The sequence below is a fragment of the Myiozetetes cayanensis genome, unplaced genomic scaffold (assembly GCF_022539395.1).
Source record: "Myiozetetes cayanensis isolate MyiCay16 unplaced genomic scaffold, myiCay2020 scf2-11, whole genome shotgun sequence".
Classification (NCBI taxonomy): domain Eukaryota; kingdom Metazoa; phylum Chordata; class Aves; order Passeriformes; family Tyrannidae; genus Myiozetetes; species Myiozetetes cayanensis.
The window spans coordinates 113,581,694-113,606,898 of NW_026087411.1; the positions used below are offsets into that span (position 1 = coordinate 113,581,694).

A 25,205-nucleotide genomic window follows, 5' to 3' on the forward strand; every position below is an offset into this window, starting at 1 on the left:
CTCTGCAGGTGGGGTCTCACCTGAGGGGACAGAGGGGCAGAATCCTCCCTCTCTGTTACCCAAAGATGCCACAGAATAATCAGCAATTTGGGGCACCCCTTGTTTTGGGCACGCAGAGCAAGATCTTCGGAAAGGGCTCCAGTTTCCAAGAGGTGCTGAGGGACCACCCACTCCCTAAAGGGCCTCCTTGTCTGTGCTGAACCAAACGTGCCCTGCAGGGCCCTTTGGGTTTGGTTGGATTCTCCTCTCAGCTGCACCAAACCCCAGAGCCTCCACTTCCCAGCAGCTCCAGCTGGGAACACCACACAGGAAAACACAGCCATCATATTTATGGCCAGACCCACCCCAAGGCAGTGACACTGGCAGGGCTGAGGGAGCCCTTTGCCAGCAGGCATGAAGAGCACAGTGATCTACATCCCAAATCCACGCTCAGAACTGTGACAGTCATTTCCTATCCCAGGGCAGGGGAATTCCAGCTCTGCTCCAGTGTTTGGGCCAAACACAGATGAGCCTGAATGCCTCTGGAAAGCCTCACAGAATCAGCAAGGAATCTCTGGGACTGGGTTTGGGATCAGCTGCTCTTTGCCGAGCCAGGAACGCTCCGGGCTGAGCTGCAGCGCAAGGCAGAGAATCATGGAACGGTTTGGGTTGGAAGGGGCATTAAAGATCATCTTGTTCCAAGCCCCTGCCATGAATCCAAGGCAGGGAACCTTCCACCAGACCAAGAATTTGGTCTGACTTGCTCCGGTAACATCAAACCTCAATATCCCCGCTCAGCAGGGCGGGATTTGACCGATTCCCTGGGCTGAGCTTCCACACCCAGAGCTGGATTTCTCCTTTCCCACCACAGCTCCTCCAGCCAATGCCGAGCCCAGGACAGAGACCCTTCCCGGTGCTTTTACCTTGATGGGAGGTTTCCTCGTGAGGTGGGAGACCAGGAAGTTCATGGCGATGTCCTCGCAGTTGATGTACTCGTCCACCATGTCCCGGATGGCCTGGGGCATCACGTAGGAATACAGGTAGGCATAGTACTGGGAGACAGGGAAAGGCACAGCCTCGGTCAGGGTGGTCCCAGGAGGAAGTGCCCAACCCCTGCTGGTGCCACCCCACGGCTCCATAATTGAGGATCGGGATATGGGACACGCTGGGACTCGAAACTGAAGGCAAACCGTGGGGAGATTCCCAGTGATGGAGTTAATCCTGCAGCAACAAATCGACCCCCAGCCACCACCCTCACCCAATCCCAAGCTCCTGGAACCTCAGAAATCGAGGAATGGGGGTTTCATATCCCGCCCCCAGACCTTGCTGTCTCTGCTGCTGCGGACTCAGCACGGCAGCAGGAGGCGGAAAACCTTCCCAGGGTGCTGGGATGGCTCAGGACCTCAGTTTGGAGGGAGCGAGGGAAGAGGAGCAGAGAGCTCCAAAACTCATCCTTAAAAGAACTCCAACCCTCTCCTTCCTCCAAAAAATCTCCTGTGAGGAGGAAGAGGCAGCTCCAGCCAGGAGGTCTCACCTTGTGGAAGAAGGCAGCACCAGTGAGCACCATGGAGAGCTCGCAGGAGTAGTTGGAGTTGTAGAGCCAGGACTGGTGGGGGATGTCCCACGCGTGGTAGCGCCCCGGGAAGCCCACGATGCGATCCCGGGCCTCCCTCCAGACCCTGCAAACACAACAGTCCGTAAATCAGGGATGTTCTACCCCACAAGGGCTGCTAAAGGAAAACTGAAGGAGGGAGCAGCCCAGGCTCAGACAGAGGGAAACCCCGTGTGGCTCCTCCCCAAATCCCTGGGGCTTTCCATCTCCCACAGCTCCGTGTCCTGCTCTGGGGAGCCGAGATATAACGTCAATCGATTCCCCTTCAGCAAAAAATTCAGTTTTTAGGAAATATCAATTTTTAGGAAACCAATTTTTAGGAAATCGGTTTTTAGGAAAAATCAACTTCCCTTTAGGAAAGCTCCAAGGCCAGGTTGGACAGGGCTTGGAGCAAACCTGGGATAGTGGAAGGTGTCCCTGCCCATGGCAGGGGGTGGAACGAGATGAGCCTTACAAGGCCCCTTCCCACCCAAACCATTCCAGGGCTCTGTGATTCCAGGATTCTGTGAAAGCTGCTGAGATGCTGAAGGGCCTGGAACTGCTCCCCATCCCAAAGCAGCCCCAGGCAGCTCCCCAGCTCTGGCCATGCAGGAAACTCCTCTGGGGCCACGAGCACGTCCCTCACTCCGACACTCTCGCAGCGGAGCCGCAGGGAATGAAATCCCAGAACGGGGGTGGGAGAGTGAGATTGCTTAACATTCTGCTCTCATCTGAAGCTCCTCGAGAGAAATCCCACAGGAGCTGCAACTCTGGCAGGAGTAAATAAGGAAAACGTCAGTGCCCAAGGCCTGACCTGGGAAACAAATCCAGCTCCCAAGGCAGGGGTGAGGGCTGCCTTTGGATCATCCCATCCCATCTCCCTCCAAACCCAGTGGCTCCAGACTGCAAGAGCCAACTCTCCATGGGACACAGAAGGGTTTGCCCTTTTCCCCAGGAGCAAAACAGGGCAGAAAGTGGCATTTTTGGGGATTTTTTCCCCTCATGTGGGTGTGAATTCCTCCCACAACCCCAGTTCCTGGAGAGCTGCTGAGGAGACCAAGATTCCTTCTTGGGAGTTCTCCTTCATTGTTCAACCCTCCACTCCAATTAACGGAACTCCAAAAGACAACCTGGAAATGAACCCCGAGTAATTAACACCACCAGCAGCTTCCCTGGCTCCATCCTCCCCCCCAGCCCTCGTTTGCTGCAGTTCCTGTCGATCCAGTGGGATTGTTTTGAAAAGCTGGAAGTCGAAACCGCTTATTCCCTTTCACTCCTCCCACGTCTCGCTCTCCTCCCAACGTGACTCGTTTCCTTTCCCCGCAAAACTCGGGATTTCTCTGGAGAATGGGTCTGGCTGTGCTCAGGGTTCCTGCCTCCAGCTCTTCCCTGAGCCTCAAACAGCAGAAAACGAGGCTTTTGGCCCCAAAAACCAAAGCCTGAAGGAAAGCTTTGAGGGAACACACTTGCTGTGGGGTCACTCCGGCCAAGACTCCGGCTCCTCCGTGGCTGAGTGTGGGAACTGGGAGCCTTTGTGGGAACAAGGTGCCTGGAAGCAGGGATATGAGTGGGAATAACACACAGCACTTAACAATCTTCATTTGATGCTCTCCAGGCAAAGGAAAACAAGATTCCAAAGAGGGGGAGGAAAACAGCTCAGCTGAGACAAAGAGCCCGGAATGGGGCAGGGAAGGGAATCCAGGAGTTCTGACGCCTCCTCCGCGCTTTCATCCCCCTGACACCTCGTTCCTCACCCCTCTGAGGGAGCTTGGTGGCTTTCCAGGCTCTTTGTGCCCTTTAATCCTCCTCCCAAACACGAGCCCAGTGCGTTGTGGGGAGAGCTGGTCCCTGTTTCCCACCCCCGGGGCAGCTGTTCCGGCCGTTCCCAGATTTGGGATCGCAGTCGCTGCTCCTCGTGCCGTCCTCGCCCCTCGTGCCATCCTCGCTCCCGGCACTTTCTGGCAGGGAGGTTTGGCTGTGGGAGCTGCAGGAGCAGCTGCCTTTTTCCAGGGAAAAGTCAAGGGGAAAACGGAGAGGCTGGAGCAGAAAGAGGGGTGGGACTGAGAGCAGCCTTGGCTGGGGGTCATCCCCTTTTTCCACGCTCTGCAGAATGAAATGAGCCACAGGAAGGGAGGTGCCGGTCCTGACCCGGGCCCTGCACCCTGGCAACGTGGAAAAGCCCACCCAGGCTGTGGAGAGAGCCCCACCCTGGGTGCCAGGGCTGCCTGCGCCGGGGGCTCTCACCGGAAGCCGAACATGATCTCGTCGTGGCGCAGGTGGGCGTCGTCGTCGATGGACAGGATGGCCTCGGTCTCGATCTCGTCCCAGGGCAGGAACCGGTTGTTCAGGCTGTTCTTCTCCGTGCGGACGACCTGGCAGGTGGAAGGTGGAGTTATGGGGGGTGTCTGTGCCCAGGGATGGGATGGGATGGGATGTGGGGGCTGGGTTTGTGCGTTCCGGGTGTGGCGGCGCCACCGCCGCGTTCCGGCCCCGCTTCGAAGCCCCCGTGGTGGGGAATTCTTTCCAAGCAAAACGGCACCAGCTCCAGGAATTCCCCTTATCCCACTGGGGATTTCTCCCTCCTCTTAGAATCACAGAATAGATTAGAAAGCAGAAATGAGAGGGACCCCCAGGGCTCATCCAGTCCAAACGCAACAATCCCTCAGAGCATTGTCCAAACACTCCTTGAGCTCTGGCAGCCTTGGGAAGTGACCATTCCATGGGGAATGGGCCTGTTGAGGGCCCAACCACTTTCTAGGGGAAGAACCTTTCCCTGATATCCATCCCAAACCTGCCCTGGCACAGCTTCACACCCTTCCTGACCGCCCCTTCCTCTCCCTCTTACACATTTCCACCTGCCCTGGCTGATCCATAATCACTGAGTTCATCCCACATTTCCCATCCCGTCCAGTCCCTCCCCTCATTTCCCTGCCTCCCCTCTGAACAAGCCCCCCTTTAGAAACAAAGTCCAGGCTGGTGAAAAGGTGGAGGTGTCACAGCAATAAAACCCCATTAAACGAGATCCCATTGGTTCCCCCAGAAAAGCCCACGCTGAATCCACTGACGGGAATGTTTGTACTGGGATCTGCATGGCAGCTGGGATGATGAAATTCCCATTGGAACTCCCATGTCAAGGCAGTGGTGGAGCTTTCACGTGTCAGGAGCCAACCCAGAATCCCAGAGTGGTCTGAGTTGGAAGGGACCTTAAAGCTCATCCAGTCCCACCCCCTGCCATGGGCAGGGACATCTTCCACTAGCCCAGGTTGCTCCAAGCCCTGTCCAACCTGGCCTTGGACACTGCCAGGGATCCAGGGATAGCCACAGCTTCTCTGGGAATTCCAGCCCAGCCCCTCCCCACCCTCCCAGGGAAGAATTTCTTCCCAATCTCCCATCTGTCCCTGCCCTCTGGCAGTGGGAAGCCATTCCCTGTGCCCTGTCCCTCCAGCCCTTGTCCCAAGTCCCTCTCCAATAGGTGTATCCCTGCCTTAACCTGGGAATAGCTGAGATTTCAGCAGCCTCTAAATCGATAAATCCCAAGGAAAAACCTGGCAAACTTTACTGACTGACTTATTTCCTTTCCCTTCCCAAACCTTCCCTGGAGATCAAAAGCAGGAGCCTCCTGAGCCGTCTGCAGATTTCTGAGACGAACTCAAGGTGATTCAGTTCCACCACATGGGATTTTTTTGGACTCAAACCCCACAACTCCAGGAAGGAAGCCCATCTGCTTCCACTCCCAGCCACATTGGAGAAATGGATCTTGAAAAACCTTCGAGAGAACTAAACCAGAGCATAAATCCCAAAGTCTGCCCTGCCATAATGCCCTTAACCAATACTTTATAGGGCGTTTTTATACATAAATACAGAAATATGCAGCCAAATCAGCATCTTCCAGCAACCTCCTTGCCAGTGAGGCTTCACACTTAGGCTTTAAATTAAGTGTCACTTATAATCTGAGGGTGAAAACCTGCAGAGTGTCTGTGCCCTTGGAGAAGTTCTGGCAGCTCAGCTTTAAGTGAACTGGATGGATTTCTGGGCAAGGAGCAAACTCGGCAAGAAACCGGGAGCCTCATTGTTCCCATCGGGTTTTTGGGAGGAATGAAAGCCAGGAGGATGCCCTGAGGAGAGCAGGGTAATTTGGGGAGATGACAGGCTCTCAGGGAAAGGATCTGCCTCCATCATTCCCAAAGGTGTGCCCAGTTGAGCCCAGATGGGCTGGGGGGGGAAATGGCAGAGGGGGACAGGGACACCCCACGCTCCCTCTGACCGCCCAGCTGGGAATTACCGGGCTGGAGACGCCGGAGACAAACGAGTCTGAGCAGCTGACCTGGATCTGCACTTGGAAGGGAAAAGCAGGGAGCTCCTGCCAGCACAGCCCTCCAGGGAGGATGTGGATTTACAGCCCTGTCAATCGCTTTTCTTGGCACCAGCTTGGACGGTTTGTTAATGAGACCCAGCGAAGGAAGTCGGGACGACGCTCCAGGACCGCTCCAGGGACGTGTCCTGCTCCCTGCCCCTGTCCCAGGGACTGGGCTGGAGCAAAACTCAGCTCAGCACTGACCTCTGGGGGGACCTGCCCAGAGCCTCACCTGGGGCAAAGCTCCTTCCCTGAGGAACAGGCAGGAGTTCAGATTCCATGGAGAAAAGGGATCTCACACCTCCCACATGGTGGGTGACCACTCCGACCAGCCCAAACTTGGGACTCGGCTCCAGGGGTGCCACCGTTGCCCCCAGCCATCCAGGAAGGCAAGATTGGCACATCTGGGAGCTGATGAGCTTCATCCCACCCCCACCCCTGTTCCAAGCTGAGCTGCTTCACACCCACCTCTATTTCTGGGGAAAGCACGGGGGGAGCCAAAGCTTCTGCAGCTCCCCCGAGTGCACACGTGGCTGCTAATGTGGAAAAGGAAACAATTCCAAATCAGCCAGTCTAGGCTTAACAGGGGTCAGGGAAGGCTCTGCTGGAGGACTCTGGGAGATGGCAAACTCCAGGAAAGGGGAACGATGAGTTCCAAGTATCCCCGAATCCACCACATTCATTTTCAGCGGGTTTGCCCTGACCCGCTGGACGAGTTTGGGATGTCAGCCAGGGACAAAGCACGCTGTCCCAGGGATAGCAGGAGGAATTTCTTCCTGGAAAGGGTGGTCAGGCATTGGAAGAGGCTGCCCAGGGAGGTGGTGGAGTCCCCATCCCTGGAGGTGTCCAAGGAAGGACTGGACGTGGCACTCAGTGCTCTGGGCTGGGGGACAAGGTGGGGATCGGGCACAGGGTGGACTCGAAGATCCCGGAGTTCGTTTCCACCTTAAATAATTCCATGATTCTCTGAACATCCTGGCTACAGCAGGGATTTTGGCACTGGGAGAGGCTCCATATGGAAACTACAAACCTGAGGTTCATTTTCTTACGAAGGTGACTTTGATCCTGATTTCTCTGCGTTACCTTCCCTGTTTCCTGTGTCGGAGCTGAAGGAGACGAGGCCGATCCCCAGGCAGGCACTGCACTGGCTCCAGCTCAAGAAGCCAAGGAGCTGCCAAGGAGGAGCCAAAGAACCTGCTGCCATGGCTACAGATGCCACCCCAAATCCCTGCAGCCCTCACCCCTTCCCAGTGAGGTGCCACCGGTGCAAACCACACGAGTGTGACCAAGTCCACAGCTTCTCCTCGGTTTTCTCCGTGTTTTATCCCCGCCTGCTCCTGGGGGAGCTGAGATGCTCCACAAAACCTGGCAGGGTCACCATGGCCCTCAGCCCAGACCTCAGATCTACTCTGAGTGCCCTTTCCAAGGACACCTGCAGTGGTGTTTACTGAAGGCCTCCTCAAAGAGCAGCATCACTCCACGGTGTCCCGCCCTGCCCACGCACAACCGTTCCCTGCCGCCAGTCCCATCTCCCACCACGAGACAACCCTCAGAGGACGCAAATCCATCCAATTCCTGCTGGCCAGCACCCTGCTTTCCAAAGCCAGAAGCACAGATCCAAGCCTTGGGCTCAGCCAGCAGTTCTTCACCTCACGAGAAACAAAAAAACCTGGCGTGTCTCTCGACACGACACGAGGCTCTTCCCGGCGCTTTTCCAGGCTGTGTGGGCAGGCAGGAGATGGGATGCCAGCGTGGCATTTCCACCACAACCAAGCCCCTGGGATGGTGCCTTTCCTCCTCACAAAAACACACTCATTCCCAGTTCAGACCCAAAAATGAGTCCAGCACAGCGTGGGACTCCGGAGTGTTCCTGACAGCTGCAGATCCAGGGGGAATCGCAGCCCTGCATTTTTGACACGTGTGGAAACACAGTGTCAAAGCTCCTTCCAGTAATGCTGCCAGTGCTGGCAGGTCTGAGCATTTTGTCAAAAAACCCCAAAATAAATGGATGTTCTTTTGGCTGTGCTTCTGATAATTAATGTTTGAAGAGCTCGGGATGCACAGAAGTGTTTGTTAAGACAGAGATACCCTGACATTATCCTGGGGGTTTACACACCCAGATCCAGAAGATATGGATAAATGGGGCAGGGATGTGACCACAGCTCCTAAATGAACCCTGTCCCCACGTCCAAAGCCATCCCAGAGAGATCCAGGCTGTTGGGATCCAGGCTGTTTGGATCCAGGGTGTTGGGTTCCAGGCTGTTTGGATCCAGGGTGTTTGGATCCAGGGTGTTTGGATCCAGGCTGTTTGGATCCAGGCTGTTGGGATCCAGGCTGTTTGGATCCAGGCTGTTGGGATCCAGGGTGTTTGGATCCAGGCTGTTTGGATCCAGGCTGTTGGGATCCAGGGTGTTTGGATCCAGGCTGTTTGGATCCAGGCTGTTTGGATCCAGGCTGTTGGGATCCAGCCTGTTGGGATCCAGCCTGTTGGGATCCTCCTGCCTCCGAGGCACAGCCCTGAGGGAATGTGCTCCTCTCGTGACTGGTCTCTCCCCACCAGCCATCCCTGCCATTCCCAGCCTCTCCCAGTCCCGCTGCAGCCGGACTGGATGAGTCCCAGGACGTGCCTGGTGCGGATGGTGCTGCCTGATGAGACATCCCTGGATTTTAGCAGTTCCCCCAACAATCCTTCACCTTCTGGTTTTCCCTTTAATCTTATGCTCGTAAAGACGGACTGGGAAGTTACCTTTATCCCTTTTCTCATGTATTAAATCATTCTCCTGCTCCTCTTCACCTCGGAACGGCTCCTTTTCGCCCTGAACCTCCAGACTCCCGCGCTTTTCCACCTCCAACTTCAAGCATTTTCAACATCAGAGTTAAAAGGATTTATAGACTATTTTAAGACCCATCTCCAGAGGTATGGAAAGTGTTTCACTGGAAGGGTATTTAGCTCCAAAGGCAGCGCAGGCTGAATATAAATTGGCAAAACAGATGCATTTTTAAAAATACGTGTAATTAAATAATGCAACATAAAACCCGGCATAAATTATCCCCCGCTGAGAACAAAACCACACAGGAAGATACCAGTGGAAAAGCTTATTTTTAAACTGAGACTGTGTCCATGAATGTAAAATGTGCCAACACTTGGTCCCCCTTTAAACTCCTCCACTGTGATCAGGGGGTCGCTCATCTCCGAGAGGAGAAAGCAGCTTGTGATACAAATAAAAACTGATTATTTATTCATTTGCAGACAGGAGCAGCTGTTGCATCTTTCTAGAGTAACTAAAGGAGAAGAATTCTTATTTTAGCATTAAAGGCATCCAGATACTCCCTCATTTTCACTCTCCCTGGGTGCTGCTGTCGGGGGCTGTGCAGCTGAAGCTGCACGTTGAGTTGCTGTCCGGTTGGATTTATTTTACAATTAACTGTAATTATTTGGCTCCAAAGAACGTCCCTGGGATAACAAACACACTGTCAGGTTTAAACACCTCATCTCCCACTGCTGCAGCTCACCCCCTCCTCAGCTTTCCACGAACACTCACAGGGAAAAGCTGTGGAGCACAGAGGGACAGGAGAGCTCCAGATCCAGCTTCCATTGGCACATCTGGGATCACAGGCCTGGCTTGCTGGGAAACCAGGGAAAGTCACCGGAAGAGGAAAGAGCTCCTGCCCAGGGGTTTGATCCTGGTAAGCCAAATTTTGGGCTTGGTGGGGTGCTTTTGCAGTGAAATAGGGAATAGCCAAAGGTGTGGTCATGGAATTGTAGAATTCTTTAGGTTGGAAAAGCCCTCTGAGATCAAGTCCAACCATCCCCAGCACTGCCAAGGCCACCACTGAGCCATGTCCCAAGTGCCACATCCACAGGGATTTTAAATCCCTCCAGGGATGGGGACTCCAGTCCTGCCCTGGGAAGTTCATTCCAATGCCTGACAGCCCTTTCCATGAAGGAATTGTTCCCAATATCCAACCTAAACATCCCCTGGCACAGCTGGAGGCCGTTCCTTCTCCTTCTGTCCCTTGTTCCCTGGGAGCAGAGCCTGACCCCCACCCCAGCTCCCCCCTCCTGGTAGGGAGTTGTGGAGAGGAAAAGGTCTCTCCTGATCCCTCTTTTCTCCAGGCTGAGCCCCCCCAGTTCCCTCAGCTGCTCCTGCTGCTCCAGCCCCTTCCCAGCTCCGTTCCCTTCCCTGGACACGCTCCAGCCCCTCCATGTGTCTCTTGCCATGAGGGACCCAGAGCTGCCCCCTGGCAAATCTTCCCTTCCCTTCCCTAATCTCCCAGGGCAGCTGTTCCATTGACAAGTGCCTCCAAGCAGCTCCGAGACCTCTGGATGGAAAAAGCCCGCCCCAGGATTTTCAAAGGTCGCTCCTACACGGCAGGAATGTTCCCCTTTCGGATTCAGAGTCACGAAACCTGATGAGCTTCACCCAACACCTGGCAGAGCAGCTCTGATGAACTTGTGAAACAGGAGTGTGGGATGGATAAAGATGAAACCCAGGAGCTCCAGGGTGGAGAAGCCCAGCTTTGCACCACTTGATACAGGAAAAAACAATGGGTTTTTATCAGCTCCCTCATTCCCATCCCTGGTCGGTTTTATCTGCGCTAAAAACTGAATCCAAGGGGAAGCTTCTTCCTGCCATCTCCACATCATCCCCTCTCCAGCTCCCTGTCTCCACCCAATCCAGGTGCCTGAGCTCTCTCCAGCCAGGATCCAGCAGCGTGCTCTGATGAACTGGGGACACCTGCCCTGCACTGTGTGCACGAAAACCACTTTGTTGTGTCCGGTAAATCACAGAGATGCCATTTGTGACCACGCAGAGAGACAGCAGCTTTTAACTCTGCTCAAAAGGTGGAGTGTTAACTGCCTGGAGCTCAGGGATGAGGGATTCAAACCACTTATGGGTAACAAAAACTTCCCAGACAGCTCAGGAATGGATGTGAGCACTGCCCAGTGAGCCCGGGAACGTTCAGCTTCCCTGCCTGCAGGGTCGGTGGAGCACTCAGAGATGTGTCAGGAGATGTGTCAGGCCAGGTACAACCTCGGCATGTTGTTATCCTTGGAAAGGCCACGGGAGAGCCTGAAGAACAGCTCACAGGCTGCAACTCCCCCACCTCCTTTAAACAAACAAGCAAAACCCCCAAAGTTCCACAGTGTTAAAAGCCCAGGCCTCCCTCAGCCTGTCACTGCTCAGACTCCAGCAGCCAATTCCTGCACTCCTGATTTCCCTGGGAAGGGCACGTTGCCAGTCCCCTGGTCCGTGCTGACAGGGCTGGCAGCAAATGGACTGGGAGCTCGGGGAGGGATCTGAGAAGGGCTGTCACATCCCATCTGCCAGACAGGGAGATGGAAAAGCCAGGAAAGGCGGTTCAGGAGCACCCCTGAGATCTCCTCCCCTGGCCAAGCCCTCAGCTGCTGTGCAATCCCAGCACGGACGGGGAAGGAAACATGGAAACACAGCAACATCCAGCCCAGAGACACAGAAATGCACAGCACAGAGGCAGAGAGGAAGAAAGTGCTGGAAAGCCAAGGGCTGTGGTCCCTGGGGATTATTGGGAATACCTTGCTGCTGCTCACCGAGTGAGGCAGAGCTTATCTTTCCACACTTTGGCTTCCAGCCCGGCTGCTTTAATTAACAGAGGCTTTGGTGGTGCAAATCCCCTGTACTGTTGTGCCATTACCTCTCCAGCAGGTTCCTCCTCGGGATCTGTGGGGTGGGATTTCCACTGCAGGAGCAGGGCAGACAAAGCACCTGGCAGAGCAGGTGCCATCATTTCTAAATTTGTCAGGATTGGTGCACCTCGGTGTTTGGAAGGTGTCGCAAATTCATCACCCCCAGCGATGCTGTGCAGCGTTCCAGAGCTGCTCTGACCCACCCTGCAAGAGTTTCTGTTCAGGAATTGATACCTGGGGGCTGAGGGCATCCAAATGGACATCATATCCCAGCTAGGGGAGGCAGGAATTGGGAGTCAGACTCTAAAAGAGCTGCAATGTAAACCTGGATACAGGCAGAGCCATCGAATTTGCAGGTGGGTCATTTTTTTGATGGGAGGAGGACAGAGGATTCATTAATGTGTATGGCTGGGGGCAGCAGCCATAAAGCTCTCAGGCACACAAACTCACTCCTGGCATCCAGGTTTATTCCTAGGTTTATTCCAGACTGGGAGATTCCTGGGGCCTTCCTAGATGAGAAGGCTGAGATCCCACTGGGAAAGTTCTGGATGAAATGAAAACACCTTTCTGTCTGTCCTCAAACCCATCACCTGGAGGTGAGAGCTACTTATGTAATGTTGGAATAGAAGAACTAACAAATCCATATCATGACCCTCTGATTGGAATTTTATCCCTGTTGTCCCTGCTGTTCCAAGGAGCACAGCTCCTTCTCCTTCGATGTGGCTGAGCCAGATCGTGACAAAAAACCAGGATACAAGTCCCAGATGGGTTTCTGAGGAATTCCCTTTGCTCCTGGGCTTCAGTTTCTGGATCCTAATTGCTGGATCCCTTGGCTGAATCCTGCTAACCCCTGATCCCTGTCTCACATCACCCCATCATCTCCCATCCAGGGGAGCAGAGGACAACCATCCCCATGCCGTGTTCTTCAAAGCCTGGCTTATCCCAAGGTTTTTAAAAATGAAATCCAGGAGGAAAAAAAAATATAATGCTTGCACCAAGAGGCAGGGAACACATTCCTGCCAAACACATGGCTGGGATGAACCCAGACCACCAGACCCACCCCCCACAACCCACAGGATGGGCTGGGAGCTGAGGACCAGCATGTGTTAGACATGACACGCTTCACATCAACGAGGGATAATTAAAAACTATTTCCTTCTATGAATTTCTGATAAAATCAACCTAATTAATAGCAGTGTTTCGAAACCAAATTGCTTTGTCACCTGCATTCAGCACCAGAGGAAAATGAGCCTTAGTGGAGAGAATTATCCGACTTAGAGCTGTCCTGAGGCTTTTCTTGCTCCCCCCAGCTCTTTTTTTGTCCCAGTAAAACATGGGGCTGTGCCCTGGTGCAGAGATAAGCCAGGCTTTCAGCAGCCAGGCTTTGGCAGCTCAGAGATCAAAGCCACGATTTTAGCCCTTCCACATCCAGGTTGGAAACTGAATCTCTCCACCCAAAACGCTTTCAAAGTTCGGTGTCAAGAACAAAACCCAATTTCCCTTCCCTCCAGGAACCTCAAACCCCCTCAGAGTTCAAGCCAGATAAGCATTCAGAAAGCTGAAGGCTTTGCTGAGCTGTTTGGATCTGGGAGTGTTATCTGGGAAGCCTCAGAGCAGCTTCAACAGATTTCCCATCTCCCTGCTGCTCACAAATCTGGGAATAAGTGAAAACAGCATTTCTGGGAGCTTAGAAGGAGATGTGCAAGTGGGTGCTTTAGTGACCAGGTCAGGCTTTATCACTAAGCACTGTTTGATTCCAAGAAAATGGAAGGAAAAGCATCCATCAGTTGGATAAGGGAGAGCAGCATCTGCTTCCTCACCAGACTTTGAGGTAGAAAAGAGGGAGGTGGACAGGGAAAAATTTGGGGTAAAATCTGAGGTAATTTCTAGGGCAGAGAATGAACATTCTGAGGTGAACAATGGTGGTCAGGTTGGGAAATTTTGGGGGGAAACACTTGATCTAATCCCCACGGTAGAGAATTACTATTTTGAGGTAGAAATGAGGTACTTAGTGGTGGACAGGTAGGAAAAGTTTTGAGAGTAAGCTGGAGGTAAAGAATGAACATTTTTAGTATGAACAGGAACTAATACTGTTCCCAGCCCTCTGGAAAAATTGGGAATAAGTCACCACCTTCTACTTGAAAGCTGCAAAGTCTTTGCTGATCGATCCACAGGCACCTGTGAGCTACATCAAACATGCAGGGACAGGGAGTGATTAAAACCTCCCTCCTGCTTCCCATCTCCTTCTCTAACCTCACATCCAAGAGGGACCTTCCTCTTCACCTTCTCATGTCCCTCTCTGATGTCCCAGTGGCCCCACCAGGCCCATCCTGCTCCAGCAATCACAGTTGTGGTTTTTTCATCCCAAATATTTCACACCCACAAGCCAAAGCCAAATGATGATGCCAGGGGAACCATCCCTTCCCCTGTGGCACAGCACCAAGTTATGGCTCCTCAGGGAGGCAAGGCTGCCTCCAAAAACGAATGCACAACCAAGTGGTTTTTTCACACAGCGAAACCACCCCCCCCAGGACAGATAAAAGGATGGGAAGAGAGGAAACACGGACACCCAGGCTCTGGGATTTTATCAGGAGAAGGGTGAAGCTTGCAGTGAAAAAGGATGTCAGCATTTGATTCCATAAGAACCAAGGAAGAGCTGCAACAAAGTCACAGAGAATGAAAGGAGGGTGAAAACCAAAGGAGAATAAAAAAGAGAGGAAGTGTATCCACACTCTCAGCTCCCCATTATCCCCATGGAATAATTTGGGGGCATTACAGTTCTGCTGTTATTTAAACAGGCCAGGAAACAAACCCTACAAGCTGAAAGAATCCAGCCCTGTTCAAACACTGTGGTGTTTTGCTGCTGCTCTGCCTGGGGTGCCAAGTCCTGCCGTGTGATTTTTGCCCCCCAGCAGTTGTGCCGGAGCTGCTTGAGGGTGTTTGAGCTGCACTGACAGATTTTTGTGGTGCTGAGGGTGTTTTTTTTGTGCTTCAACACAGAGGACTGGCCCCTGTGACACCTCCAAGCTCTCCTGTGTGACAAACCCCACTCAGGGATGTCCACAGCAGCGTGCCAGGACGCTTCCCTGCCTTGTTTTTCCTTCCCAGTGCCCCAGATACTCCTTCCTGCTGGTCACCGACCCGATTAACCACATCCTGAGCCGAGGGAATTCGGAGAGCTGAGGCTGCAGCAACGTTCTGCCTGTGGAAAAGCCACTACAAACCAGCAAATGGCACAGGAGAGAATTAAGGGCTGGGTTCAGACAGTAGCAGGGAGGATTGTGAGGGTGCTGGAGTTAATATTCCCAGTGCAAATCCCCGAGGAGCCGGCACTGCTTGTTACATTATCATCCCCCAGTCACGCACGGCTGCACCTCTGCTGAGGCCCTGCAGTGACAAGCATCTGGATTTTAGGATTTCAGGTAAACTAAGCAGCAGATTTGTTCCTTCCTCTCCTGCTACACAGCAGGAAAAAAAATGTATCTTGAGATGGCAAAAACTGGCAGGGATGTAGGAACTCACGGGCAGCTCCGGCTCCGCTGGCAGCAGGTGGTGCTGCGAACCCGACAGCAGCTCCAGGCACTCCTGTGTGACATCTCCTGCCTTATAAAACTGCTCCCATGGAGAAATGGAACTCCTAAAGCTGGGATACACTGCTGAGAATGCTGGTGCACCGGGTGGGACCCGCTCAACCCACAGGTTTCTTGTGTGAAGTGACTCAGAGCGAAGGAACGAGGGGATCTCCCTCGGCTGATTTGCTGACCTGCTCCTTCTGGAAGCAAAGCTGGAGCTTCCCCACTCCCACATGCAACCCAGGACCTGGAATTTCAGCTGGGTTCCCCCTGATTTTGTACACAAGGGCTGTGAATTCCCCACAGGGAGAAGTGGGAATTCCCAGTGTAAAGCTGAGACCCACCAAAGAGCTTCTGCAGGTGAGCTGCTCCAGAAGAGCACAAGCCACGTCACCAAGGGAGGGTCTGGGAGGTGCTGAATTACCTGGCTGAGCCAGAACCTGAGCTGGTATTTATGCAAAGGTCCCAGGAGGGAAAAGGATGGATTGGAACGGTGCTGTGGTCAGCACAGAGGGTTTTATTCCCTTTTTTTAACTCATGGCCAGTGTGAGGACCTCAGTTTATCTCAAGCTCCTTGTGACTGGTGCTGCTCTTATCAGAAAACCAAGCTTGGAGATCCAGCTCCTTGTTGAAGGACAAGCAGAGAAGCTCCAGGTCACAGCCTGGCCAGGATCTGCCTTTCTCTTATCCAGAACCATCACCTGGGGATCCTGTGGTGCTCCTGAAAACGGAGATACCAAAGCACCTGGGAGCGTTTGTGCTGGGCAGGACGTGCAAACCTCAGGCACCTGCCCTTCAGAGCCAGCTCAGCCACTGCCCCAACAGCAGGGAAAGCCAGGACAGCATTCCCTCCTCAGCCTGCTCCCCATGAATAAATGGCATTGCAAGGGGATCCCGTGGCATCCAAACAGCTCAGCAGACCCAGCAACGCTTCCGGATTAGACATTTTCCAAAGATTATTCCTCTTTAAACGAGCAGCTGAACTGAATGAGCTCCCTGAGCCGGCCACCAGGGTAGCAGGAAAGGACACCCTGCCACTGGACTGGCTGCAGGGATCAAAGACAGCCCCTTATTCTGGGAACGCTGGAGGGAAGGATTAGTCACTGCCACAGCCATGAGACTGGCACAGAACCCGGCCAAAATCCTCAGGAATGCTCCAGCACACACACATCACCTCAGGAATGCTCCAGCACACACACTCCACCTCACCCTGAGGAAGGAGAAAGGAAACTGCAGCCACAACAGAGGGACCTGCACTCACTTGGGAGAGGGAGGAGCTGGAAGTTCAGGCTGTCCCTTCCTAGAGCGTGAGTAGAGGTTGTGAAAATACTGGTTAGGGATAAATAAGGTATAGCCCCAAATCCCAGAATGGTTTGGGTTGGAAGGGACCTTAAAGTCATCTCATTCCACAGCCCTGCCATGGGCAGGGACACCTTCCACTAGCCCAGGTTGTTCCAAGCCCCGTCCAATCTGACCTTGGACACTTCCAGGGATCCAGGGGCAGCCACAGCTTCTCTGGGAATTCCAGCCCAGACCCTCCCCACCCTCCCAGCCAGCAATTCCCTCCCAGTCTCCCATCTGTCCCTGCCCTCTGGCAGTGGGAAGCCATTCCCTGTGTCCTGTCCCTCCATCCCTTGTCCCCAGTCCCTCTCCAGCTCTCCTGGAGGCCCTTTAGGCTCTGGAAGGGCCTGAACACCCCCAGCTCTCTCAGAGATGTTCCAGCCCTGTGATCAACTTAGTGGCCTCCTCTGGACTCATTTAAATACATTAAAACAAACTCCCTTCAGGCAACTCTGGCTGCTCAAGCTCAACTCATCTTTTCAGGTTCTTAGGCTTAAAAGCAGAGCAGAGACAGGCAAAGCACAGCAGGATCTGAACCTTCCTGGGCGCATCTGAATTCCACCTCCGAGGACTGGATGTGTGGCTGCCTCAGTGTTTCTGTTTCATTCCTTTCCCTTTGCTTTTAACTCACGTGGATGAAAAGGCTGTGGAGGAACTGCAGAGGAACGGGTGAGGTTCCTCCCATCACTGCTGGTTGGAAACCCCGAGCACAGCGGGGCTGGAAGGGGAGGCTGGAAGTCTCCATCCCAGAAACAGAGCCAGATCTTCTCCTTAACGACTCCTGCTTTGCTGCCAGGAACCTTTCCAAGGTTAACGTGTGTGCAAGGAGGAACTGCCAAACTCACTCCGAGCCCACTGCAGCCTTCCCAGCTGCTCAGAGCAGCGCCTCATCCAAACTCCTTCCCCCTTTTCTTCCCTACAGACACGGCAAAGCAGCAGCAGCCCCTGGTGAGGGGTGAGCAGCACCATTCCAGGGGCCTCAGCAGCCACAGCGCTGTGGTGGATGGGGGGGTTGTTACACAAACAAGGGCTTCTCATTCCCAACCTTTGCTGCTTGAAGTGAGAGGGGAATGGTTTTTACAGCTCGGCTCTGGCACGAAGGCACTTTAAAAGTGAGGGTGACGGACCTGCAGCTGTTCCAGGGGCAGCCCTGAGTGGTTACACCGACTTCACATGAGGTTAGATTTGCACAGAGTCACCTCAGGCTGGGTACAGGGCCAGGGTATTCGATCAGACCTCCGTGCAGCTGAGGAATCTCGCTGATTTTACAGTAAATCACAAGAAATCTACACTTAAGGAAAAGTTTTTAACAATCAGGTACGTTCTGCAGCCCTGTTTGTCTCATTATCCATGGAAGACTCGAACGCAGCTTTGAGCTCTGCTCTCAGTAAATTCCCAGCCCACCAGGGAGAAGGAACCACTTCACCTGCTCTGCAGGACCAAAGCACAGCCAAGCACACAAAGTTCCAAGGAACTGATCAGTAAATAAGGTCAATCCATGCAGTGAGTCTGCAGGAAGGAAGCCCAACTCTCCCCTGGGGAATTCTGCCAGACCAGAGCCACACAGCTGGAATACAGTCCTAAGTCCCACCAAGGAGCTCTGGAGCTCTTGTCACGAGCAGCCTGGGTGGGACTCAGGGCTCTGCTCTGCTTCCAAAGGCTCTTTCAGCCCTGGATGTGCTGAATGCTTTGTTTGCCTCAGTAGGCTGGGATTTACATGGAATCACGGAATGGTTTGGATGGGAAGGGACCTTAAAGCTGGTTTCATTCCCCCCGCTGCCATGGGCAGGGACACCTTCCACTATCCGAGATGGTTCCAAGCCCAAGCTGGCTTTGGACACTCCAGGGATCCAGGGGCAGCCACAGCTTCCCTAGGAATTCCAGCCCAGCCCCTCCCCACCCTCACAACCAAAACTTCCTTCCCAATCTCCCATCTGTCCCTGCCCTCTGGCAGTGGGAAGCCATTCCCTGTGTCCTGTCCCTCCATGCCTTGTCCCCAGTCCCTCTCCAGCTCTCCTGGAGCCCCTTTAGGCTCTGGAAGAGGCTCTCAGGTCTCCCTGGATCCTTCTCTTCTCCAGATGAACTCCCCCAGCTCTCCCAGCCTGGCTCCAGAGCAGAGGGGCTCCAGCCCTGGGAGCATCTCCGTGGTCTCCTCTGGACTGGCTCCAGCAGCTCCACGTCCTCGTGCTGTTGGATTTTCTCCAACAGCCTTCTGGCTCCAGGTGCTCTGATCATGGATCATGGCACATGTGCTGCTGTTGTGCTGCTCCTGGCAGTCAGAGGTGCCTGGACACGCTTCAAGCACAAGGAGGGGCCCCCAAATCTGCCCTCATTCCTTTCTCTTCCCCACAAAGCTCTGTGCTTTGGGACCCAAGCACAGGGCAATTCCCTGCATCCCAATGTTACTGAAACATTTATCAGCACTCCCAGATCTGAGAGAACTGGATATTGCCCATCAAAAGGCGCTTTCCCCACCCCCCCCATAAGGAAATCAGATCCACAGTTCTGCAGTTTCCTTTGACATTGGTTTGTCTTTCTTCCAACCCTCACGTTCCAACCCCACCTGCCTCTTCCCCTGGCCAGCACATCCCACATCTCAGCCTCTGCTCCCCAAGTTCTTGTGCCCTTTTCCACAGCAGATCTTAGGGTGAAGCCCAGGTTAAGCTTCCCATCATTCCTGCACCAAACCAGCCTGGAGATGGACTCAGCAACAAGCACGTGAGTGGGATGGATTCCCACAGGCTGAGCAGGGTTAACCTCTCCCTGGGAGAGATCCCAGGAGACTTGGGCTCTTTAAAAAAATGGGATTTAGAAAAATGGGGAGAAAGGAGACATGACCACACTTTGGGAAAGGACCCAGCAGGAGCTCTGTGTGCCTGGCATCACGAGCACAGTGTTATCATCCAACACCCCCAAGCAGACACAGGACAATTTTCCCCCCTGGAACCGAACATTCCCTATGGCACACGGACCCCTCAAAGGCAACAACAACTCCTATGTCCAAGTCCCCAAAAAAACCCAGTGGGGCTCCAACACAACAGATGACAGCAAGGTACAAAAAGCCATTATCCTCCATCAACAGAAACATCTTTTTTCCACCACAAATAACACCCATCAGCAACCCCAAGGAGACCAATCCGCTCTCCGAAGGAGGAACGCCGCCGTTTTCCGGCGGACACAATGCAAAGATTCCGCGGAATTCAGACCTTCAACGGGACTAATGTGAAAGATTATTTCCCAATTATCCCAGCAATTTTCTCTCCTCATTGTCCCCGGACTGTGAGGGCTTTTAAATGCGAGCAGAAGGATTTATTCATCCCCGTAATAATGAAAGGAAATATTAAATCAATGAATCTCTTTGCACGCAGCATAAAGCTCACGTTGCTGCGAAGCCCAGCGGTGTCCTGTCACATAAACCACACGCAGTTTGCCTCCTTAAGTACCATCTCCCTCTTTTATTTCTCCTTTCCCTAATTTGTGAGGCATTATCCTTCCATTTGTCCTCTAAAACACGGCCGGATTCAGCCCACACGGTGTCAGTTGTTGTCAGTGGCTCTGTGGCTGTGCTTTAGTGGAGATTTATATTTAATATTGATTGTTAACAATGGCCAGGGCAGGAAGTTACGCTGGGACGACAGTGAAGTCCTAAAATTAATATATAAATAACAATTTAGGGAGAAATTAACCCCTTACAATGTGCAAGTGAGCAGCTGGGCGTGAAAATGAACGTTGGGGGGTTTGAAGGTGTCGATCCTTCAGCTTGGCTGGGGGGAGGAAAATAACCAACCCAAACCTGTGGAAAACTCAGCTACAACCTTTGGAGCACGGAAGGCCACGTTGGCCTTGCCTTGTAATTCCTTCCCTGCCATCCCCTGTAATACAAAGTGAGAGATGAGTTCTGAGGTCTCCGCAGTCGACACGGATTCAGTGGGTCCCTCTTTTGTTTTGATAAAAAATTCATCCGGTGAAGTGCAGAAACAGTTACTACTTAGGTATTTATAAGGTGTCAACTGTCCTCACAGCGAGGAACTTAAAGAGCCTGAGGAAAGATTTCCAGAGAGCAGGAATCTCTGGCTTTAAGCCCTGAGATTCACACTGGGCTCCGCTCCAGCAATTCCCGTTCCACGAGTGCCCAACACCTGGAACTTCTCGTTTTTCTCCAGCACCCAGATGAGGTCCAGACACCTCACACCATCCCCACAGGACCGAAGCTGAGCTGCTAGGCTTACAAAAGAGCCACTTCCAACACCCAAACCCCACCAGGCGACGAGACCCAGCGCAGCTCCACCTGCCTTACCATGATGGGGACGCCGATGTCCGGCCACAGGAGATCCTCGGAGGGGAGCTTGGGGGAGTTCCACACCACCACCACCTTATTTAAGTAGGGGAGACCATTGAGCCTTTCCAGGGAGTTCATCAGCACTTCCTCCCGCTCGTAAGTCAACATCACCACCGTGAACTGCTCCCGGGGCACGTTGCCGCCCAGAGCGGCCTGGAACTCCTTCCCAGAGCCACCCGCTCCTCCGCCGATCGGCCGAAACCCAGTGCCGGACCCCAGAAACTTCGCTTCCGATGGTAAAACGGGGTCAAAGGGAGTGTAGGGGAAGAGGTGGAAAGGCCCCGGTGCAGAGTTCCAGTTCCTGTAGATATCCATTGCCGTGAGGGTGAAGTTGCGGAGATATTTGGGGGATGCATAGGGGGGTTCTGTCTCCACAGGCCCCAAGTCCAGGTCGCCGTTGTCGGCCATGTTGGGGTCTGTACCAGCAGCTTTGCCAGAGCGGTGGGGGATCTCCACGGAGGGCTCTTCTCGGATGGGAGCGGCCGGGATTTGGATTCGAGTCCTTATGACGGCTAAGACCGTGCTGAAGACGTTGTCCGAGGTGGAGAAGTAGGTCTCCCACAGGAAGCGGCCCTGCCTCCTCATGGCAAGGAGATCGTTGTCAGAAATGCTTCTCAGAAGGAAGTGCACTTCTGTGATACGTGGCTTTGGTATGATTAAGGCTGCCTCGTTCCACCGGATCACGTCGTTGTAGGGAAGCTGGACCTGCTCTCCGAGAACCACCGGGATGGCTCCGACTTCCAGAGCCTCAAACAGTCTCATGGTGCACCCGGCGGAGATCACCAAACGGGTGTCCCCGGGGGTGATGATCAGTGCAAAAGTAGAAAGCTTCAGTAGCTCTAGTCTGTCGTCCCTTTCTCCACACAGAGCCCACTCAGTGGGCAGACTCGCCTTGGGCTGGTTCTTACACGTGAACTCCACCAGAACGAAGTCCAGCTTGCTGTCCTGGACGGCCTTCAGGGTGGTGATGATCCGGTCGTCGTAGTCAGCCGGGGCGTTGCCTTCGATCTCCTCCTCGAAAGAGCGAACCTCCTGCAGGCTGGACCTCAGAGACTCGATCTTCTCCCCCTGGAAACTGAACAGGTACTTACGCTTGACCGGCACCTGGGGCGGGATTTCCAGGAAGTTGGGTTCGGACATGGCGTGGACCAGGGGCGACACCACGATGTCGAAGCCCGGGCGATACTGCGCGTCGTAGAAGGTGGACTGGGCGACCATGGCGCGCCCCGTGCTGACGTTGTAGAGGAAGTTCTGAGTCTCCGACTTCCTCGACAAGTTGATGATGAGATGGTTGTGTCCATCAGTCCTCCAGTACGGCAAAGAGTGCAACTGTTGCTCTAGTTCAGTAGGTTTTGGCATTACGGGCTCTTGCATCTCCCCCGCTAAAACTATGTACACACAAGCAATATTTGCATTTTCAGTAACATAAACATTAGTTCTGACGGTCGCCTCAAAGGCTTGTTTAATTAAAGGGTCCAAGGAGCTACCAAAGGGGTAATCGTCACTGTTGTAGACATAGACTGGGAAGCCAGACGTCAAGGGGCAGCGTGAGTAGTCGAAGCAGTTGTGCAGCCTGCAGTTCCTGTTGGATTTTGGCAGGGGGAAGGTCGCGTCGTCCTTGTCGGGCAGCAGCCGGATGGGCAGGGAGAGCTTGGGCTGGTTCTGTGCCATCAGCTCCTTGTAGGAGTGCTCGGTCTGGCTGATGACGTTCTTCAGCTGCAGCAGGTCCTGCTTGGCATTTTCGATGCTCTTCTTGCAGGCCTCGATCTTGAGGTTGAGCTTGGCGATCTCGCTGTTGAGCTCCTGCCGCTTGGCCTCCAGCTGGAGCAGCTCCTCGCTGACCGACTCGCGGATGCGGCACAGGTCCTGCACGTGCTTCACCTCGCACAGCTCGTTGCCCGTCCGGGGCCCGAAGATGCGCTTGCCGGCGTCGTCCGCGTCGTCGATGGTGGTCAGGTAGTAGTGGGCGATGAGGGGGAAGAAGACGAGGATGATGAAGAGGGTGAAGCTGAGCCAGGTGAGCCGGATCCGACTGGACCACCTCAACACCCAGGGCTGGCCTCCGTTCCCCACTCCCCCATTCCGCAACATCGTATATCCAGTCATGGGTTCCGGAGTCGCCGCGCGCCCAATCACGTCGGGTCAGTAGCCATAACCAAAAGAGTTCGTGTAGCGAGTCTGCCGGATAAAAATGTTATTGTGCCTGCTCAGCGAGAAGCCAGCGGAAGGGGAATTTCATCTTCTGGCCGTGCCGACGGCTCTTCCACGGTCGTTTCGCTGCAGGCACGACTTTTGACCCCGCTGGAGTCGGTCATCGACCTTCTCGCCCGCCCCCAGCCCACCCTTTCCACGGGCAACCTTTGCCGGGAGTGTCACGGCGTTGTCATGGCCACCCGAAGGCCCGGTCGGCCGAAGGAAAACGCAGTGGGACGGAGCCAAACTCTACCGCTGCTCCCGACATCCTGCGCTACCACGCCGGGAATACGCAGCGGCCATCGCGGAGAAGGAGCCAGGAGGGACTCGCAGGAGCGTCAGTCTCTGTCATCGCTGCGGCGGGGATGACGCTCTGCCATTCCTGCAGGAGAACAACCACACGGTCAGGCAACGCCAACAAACCCACCAGAACATCGTTAGATTTCAAAGCAACTGTTCTGTCTCAAAAGGGCAAGGTTTGTACACGGCCAACACCTCTGGGGTCAACACCAGAACACCCGAGGAGGTGATGGGCTCCATCAGATGTGGCTTTTTCCAGACATTCTGCCCTTCGTTAGGGTCACATCCTTCACTGCCAGCCCACACCCACCCCAGCCCCGGACCTGGATCCCTGTCTCTGCCCCTGTCCTGCTGTGTAACTCCACAGGAGCTACTCAACACCTGCAAGGCCCCGTCCCCTCACAGAGCCATTAACGCAGCCCTGACATCCCTGCCCACCCTGCTGGCATCCCGGGAATTTGGATGGCACAGCCGAGCGTAATCACCATTGTTCTGCTTCAGCGACCAGGGCTGATGAGGAATTTTTAGATGGAGTGTTTTGCTTTCATTTCCTGCTGGAAAATTTTGATTCATCGCATGAGGAAGTTTAAAGGGAACGCTCTGGTTGTGATTAACTCCGCTGGCTGCGGAACGAGGGGGTTCCTGGGCAACACTGGAAGAGTCTATGCTGCACATCAAAGCAGAGGTGCTGAATTCAGGATCTGCTGGGTTCCTGTCACCAAGGTGGTATCAGCTTGGAGAACTGTGCTCTGGCACAGAGTGCCTACCTAGCACGGGCATAAAAAAACAAGGACATGGCACAAGTCCCTGGAGAGGGAGGTTTCACAAGGACATGGCACAAGTCCCTGGAGAGGGAGGTTTCACAAGGACATGGCACAAATCCCTGGAGAGGGAGGTTTCACAAGGACATGTGGTGGGAATGGCCTTAAACTGAAGGAGATTGGGTTTAGATTAGATATTAGGAAGGAATTCTTGGCTGGGAGGGTGGAGAGGTCCTGGCACAGGTTGCCCAGAGAAGCTGTGGCTGCCCCTGGATCCCTGGAAGTGTCCAAGGCCAGTCTGGACAGGGCTTGGAGCAAGCTGGGCTAGTGGAAGGTGTCCCTGCCCATGGCAGGGGTTGGAACAGGATGATCTTTAAGGTCCCTTCCCACCCAAACCGTTGATTCTCTGAAATCCAGCTCCGAGTTTTAGCTCTGGGCCAACAGATTCAAATCTAGGGCACATCAATATGCTGCCACTAGAAACTCTCCAAGGCACTGAAGTTTCTGGGATATTCTTCCACACACTGGACTTGCCACGTCACTGATGGATTCAGTGCCGGGCTCCTGCACGGCCTCAAGAGGAGCTTCTTCATTTCCGCTTCAATTTTTAATTAGAGGAAAGTCATCCACGCCGGTGACGGTCATTTCTCACTAAATCTATTTAATGCCCCTCTCAGCTCCTCATCAGGAATTAGCAGAAAGGAAGCAAATCTCAGCTGAAAGATCTGGAAATGGGCCAAAAAGCAAAGCAAAAAGAAAAAAAAAGTTCACCTTAAAGGAGCAGGGAGAAGTCAGGAGGAATTTTCAGCGTGGCACTCGAGTGTTGGGGGAAAACACGTGGAAAATTTGGTTTTAACCAGGAAAAATCATCTTGGAAGGGGGAATGTGTGGAGTAACAAAGCACAGTTCTTAGGGCTCTTGCTACATGGTCATTTGTTGGCAGTAATTTAACACCAATTAAATGGGATTTCCATCCCCCCTCCCGCCAACGTGACCCAAAATTGAGCAGCACAGCAGAACGGACGCTTCAGACTGAGACAGATTGGAAATTCATGGCATTGGCAAACAGCACTGGCGTAAATCTTGGAAAGCTGGGAGGATAAAGGG

At 53.7% G+C, this 25,205-nt stretch overlaps 1 protein-coding gene across 5 annotated transcripts in view; it reads right to left on the reverse strand.

Annotated features, from left to right (window-relative positions):
- Window positions 1-25,205, reverse strand: part of EXTL3 (exostosin like glycosyltransferase 3) — a 128,266-nt gene that overhangs the window by 3,758 nt on the left and 99,303 nt on the right. For all 5 annotated transcript variants that reach the window (XM_050314759.1, XM_050314761.1, XM_050314760.1 and 2 more), the window contains 4 exons: window positions 20,803-23,419; window positions 3,815-3,942; window positions 1,514-1,658; window positions 903-1,031 (listed from right to left, as the gene is read on the reverse strand). In XM_050314759.1, the coding sequence (XP_050170716.1) occupies window positions 903-1,031; window positions 1,514-1,658; window positions 3,815-3,942; window positions 20,803-22,950 (2,550 nt within the window). In that variant the 5' untranslated portion in view covers window positions 22,951-23,419. The remainder of the gene's footprint in view (window positions 1-902; window positions 1,032-1,513; window positions 1,659-3,814; window positions 3,943-20,802; window positions 23,420-25,205) is intronic.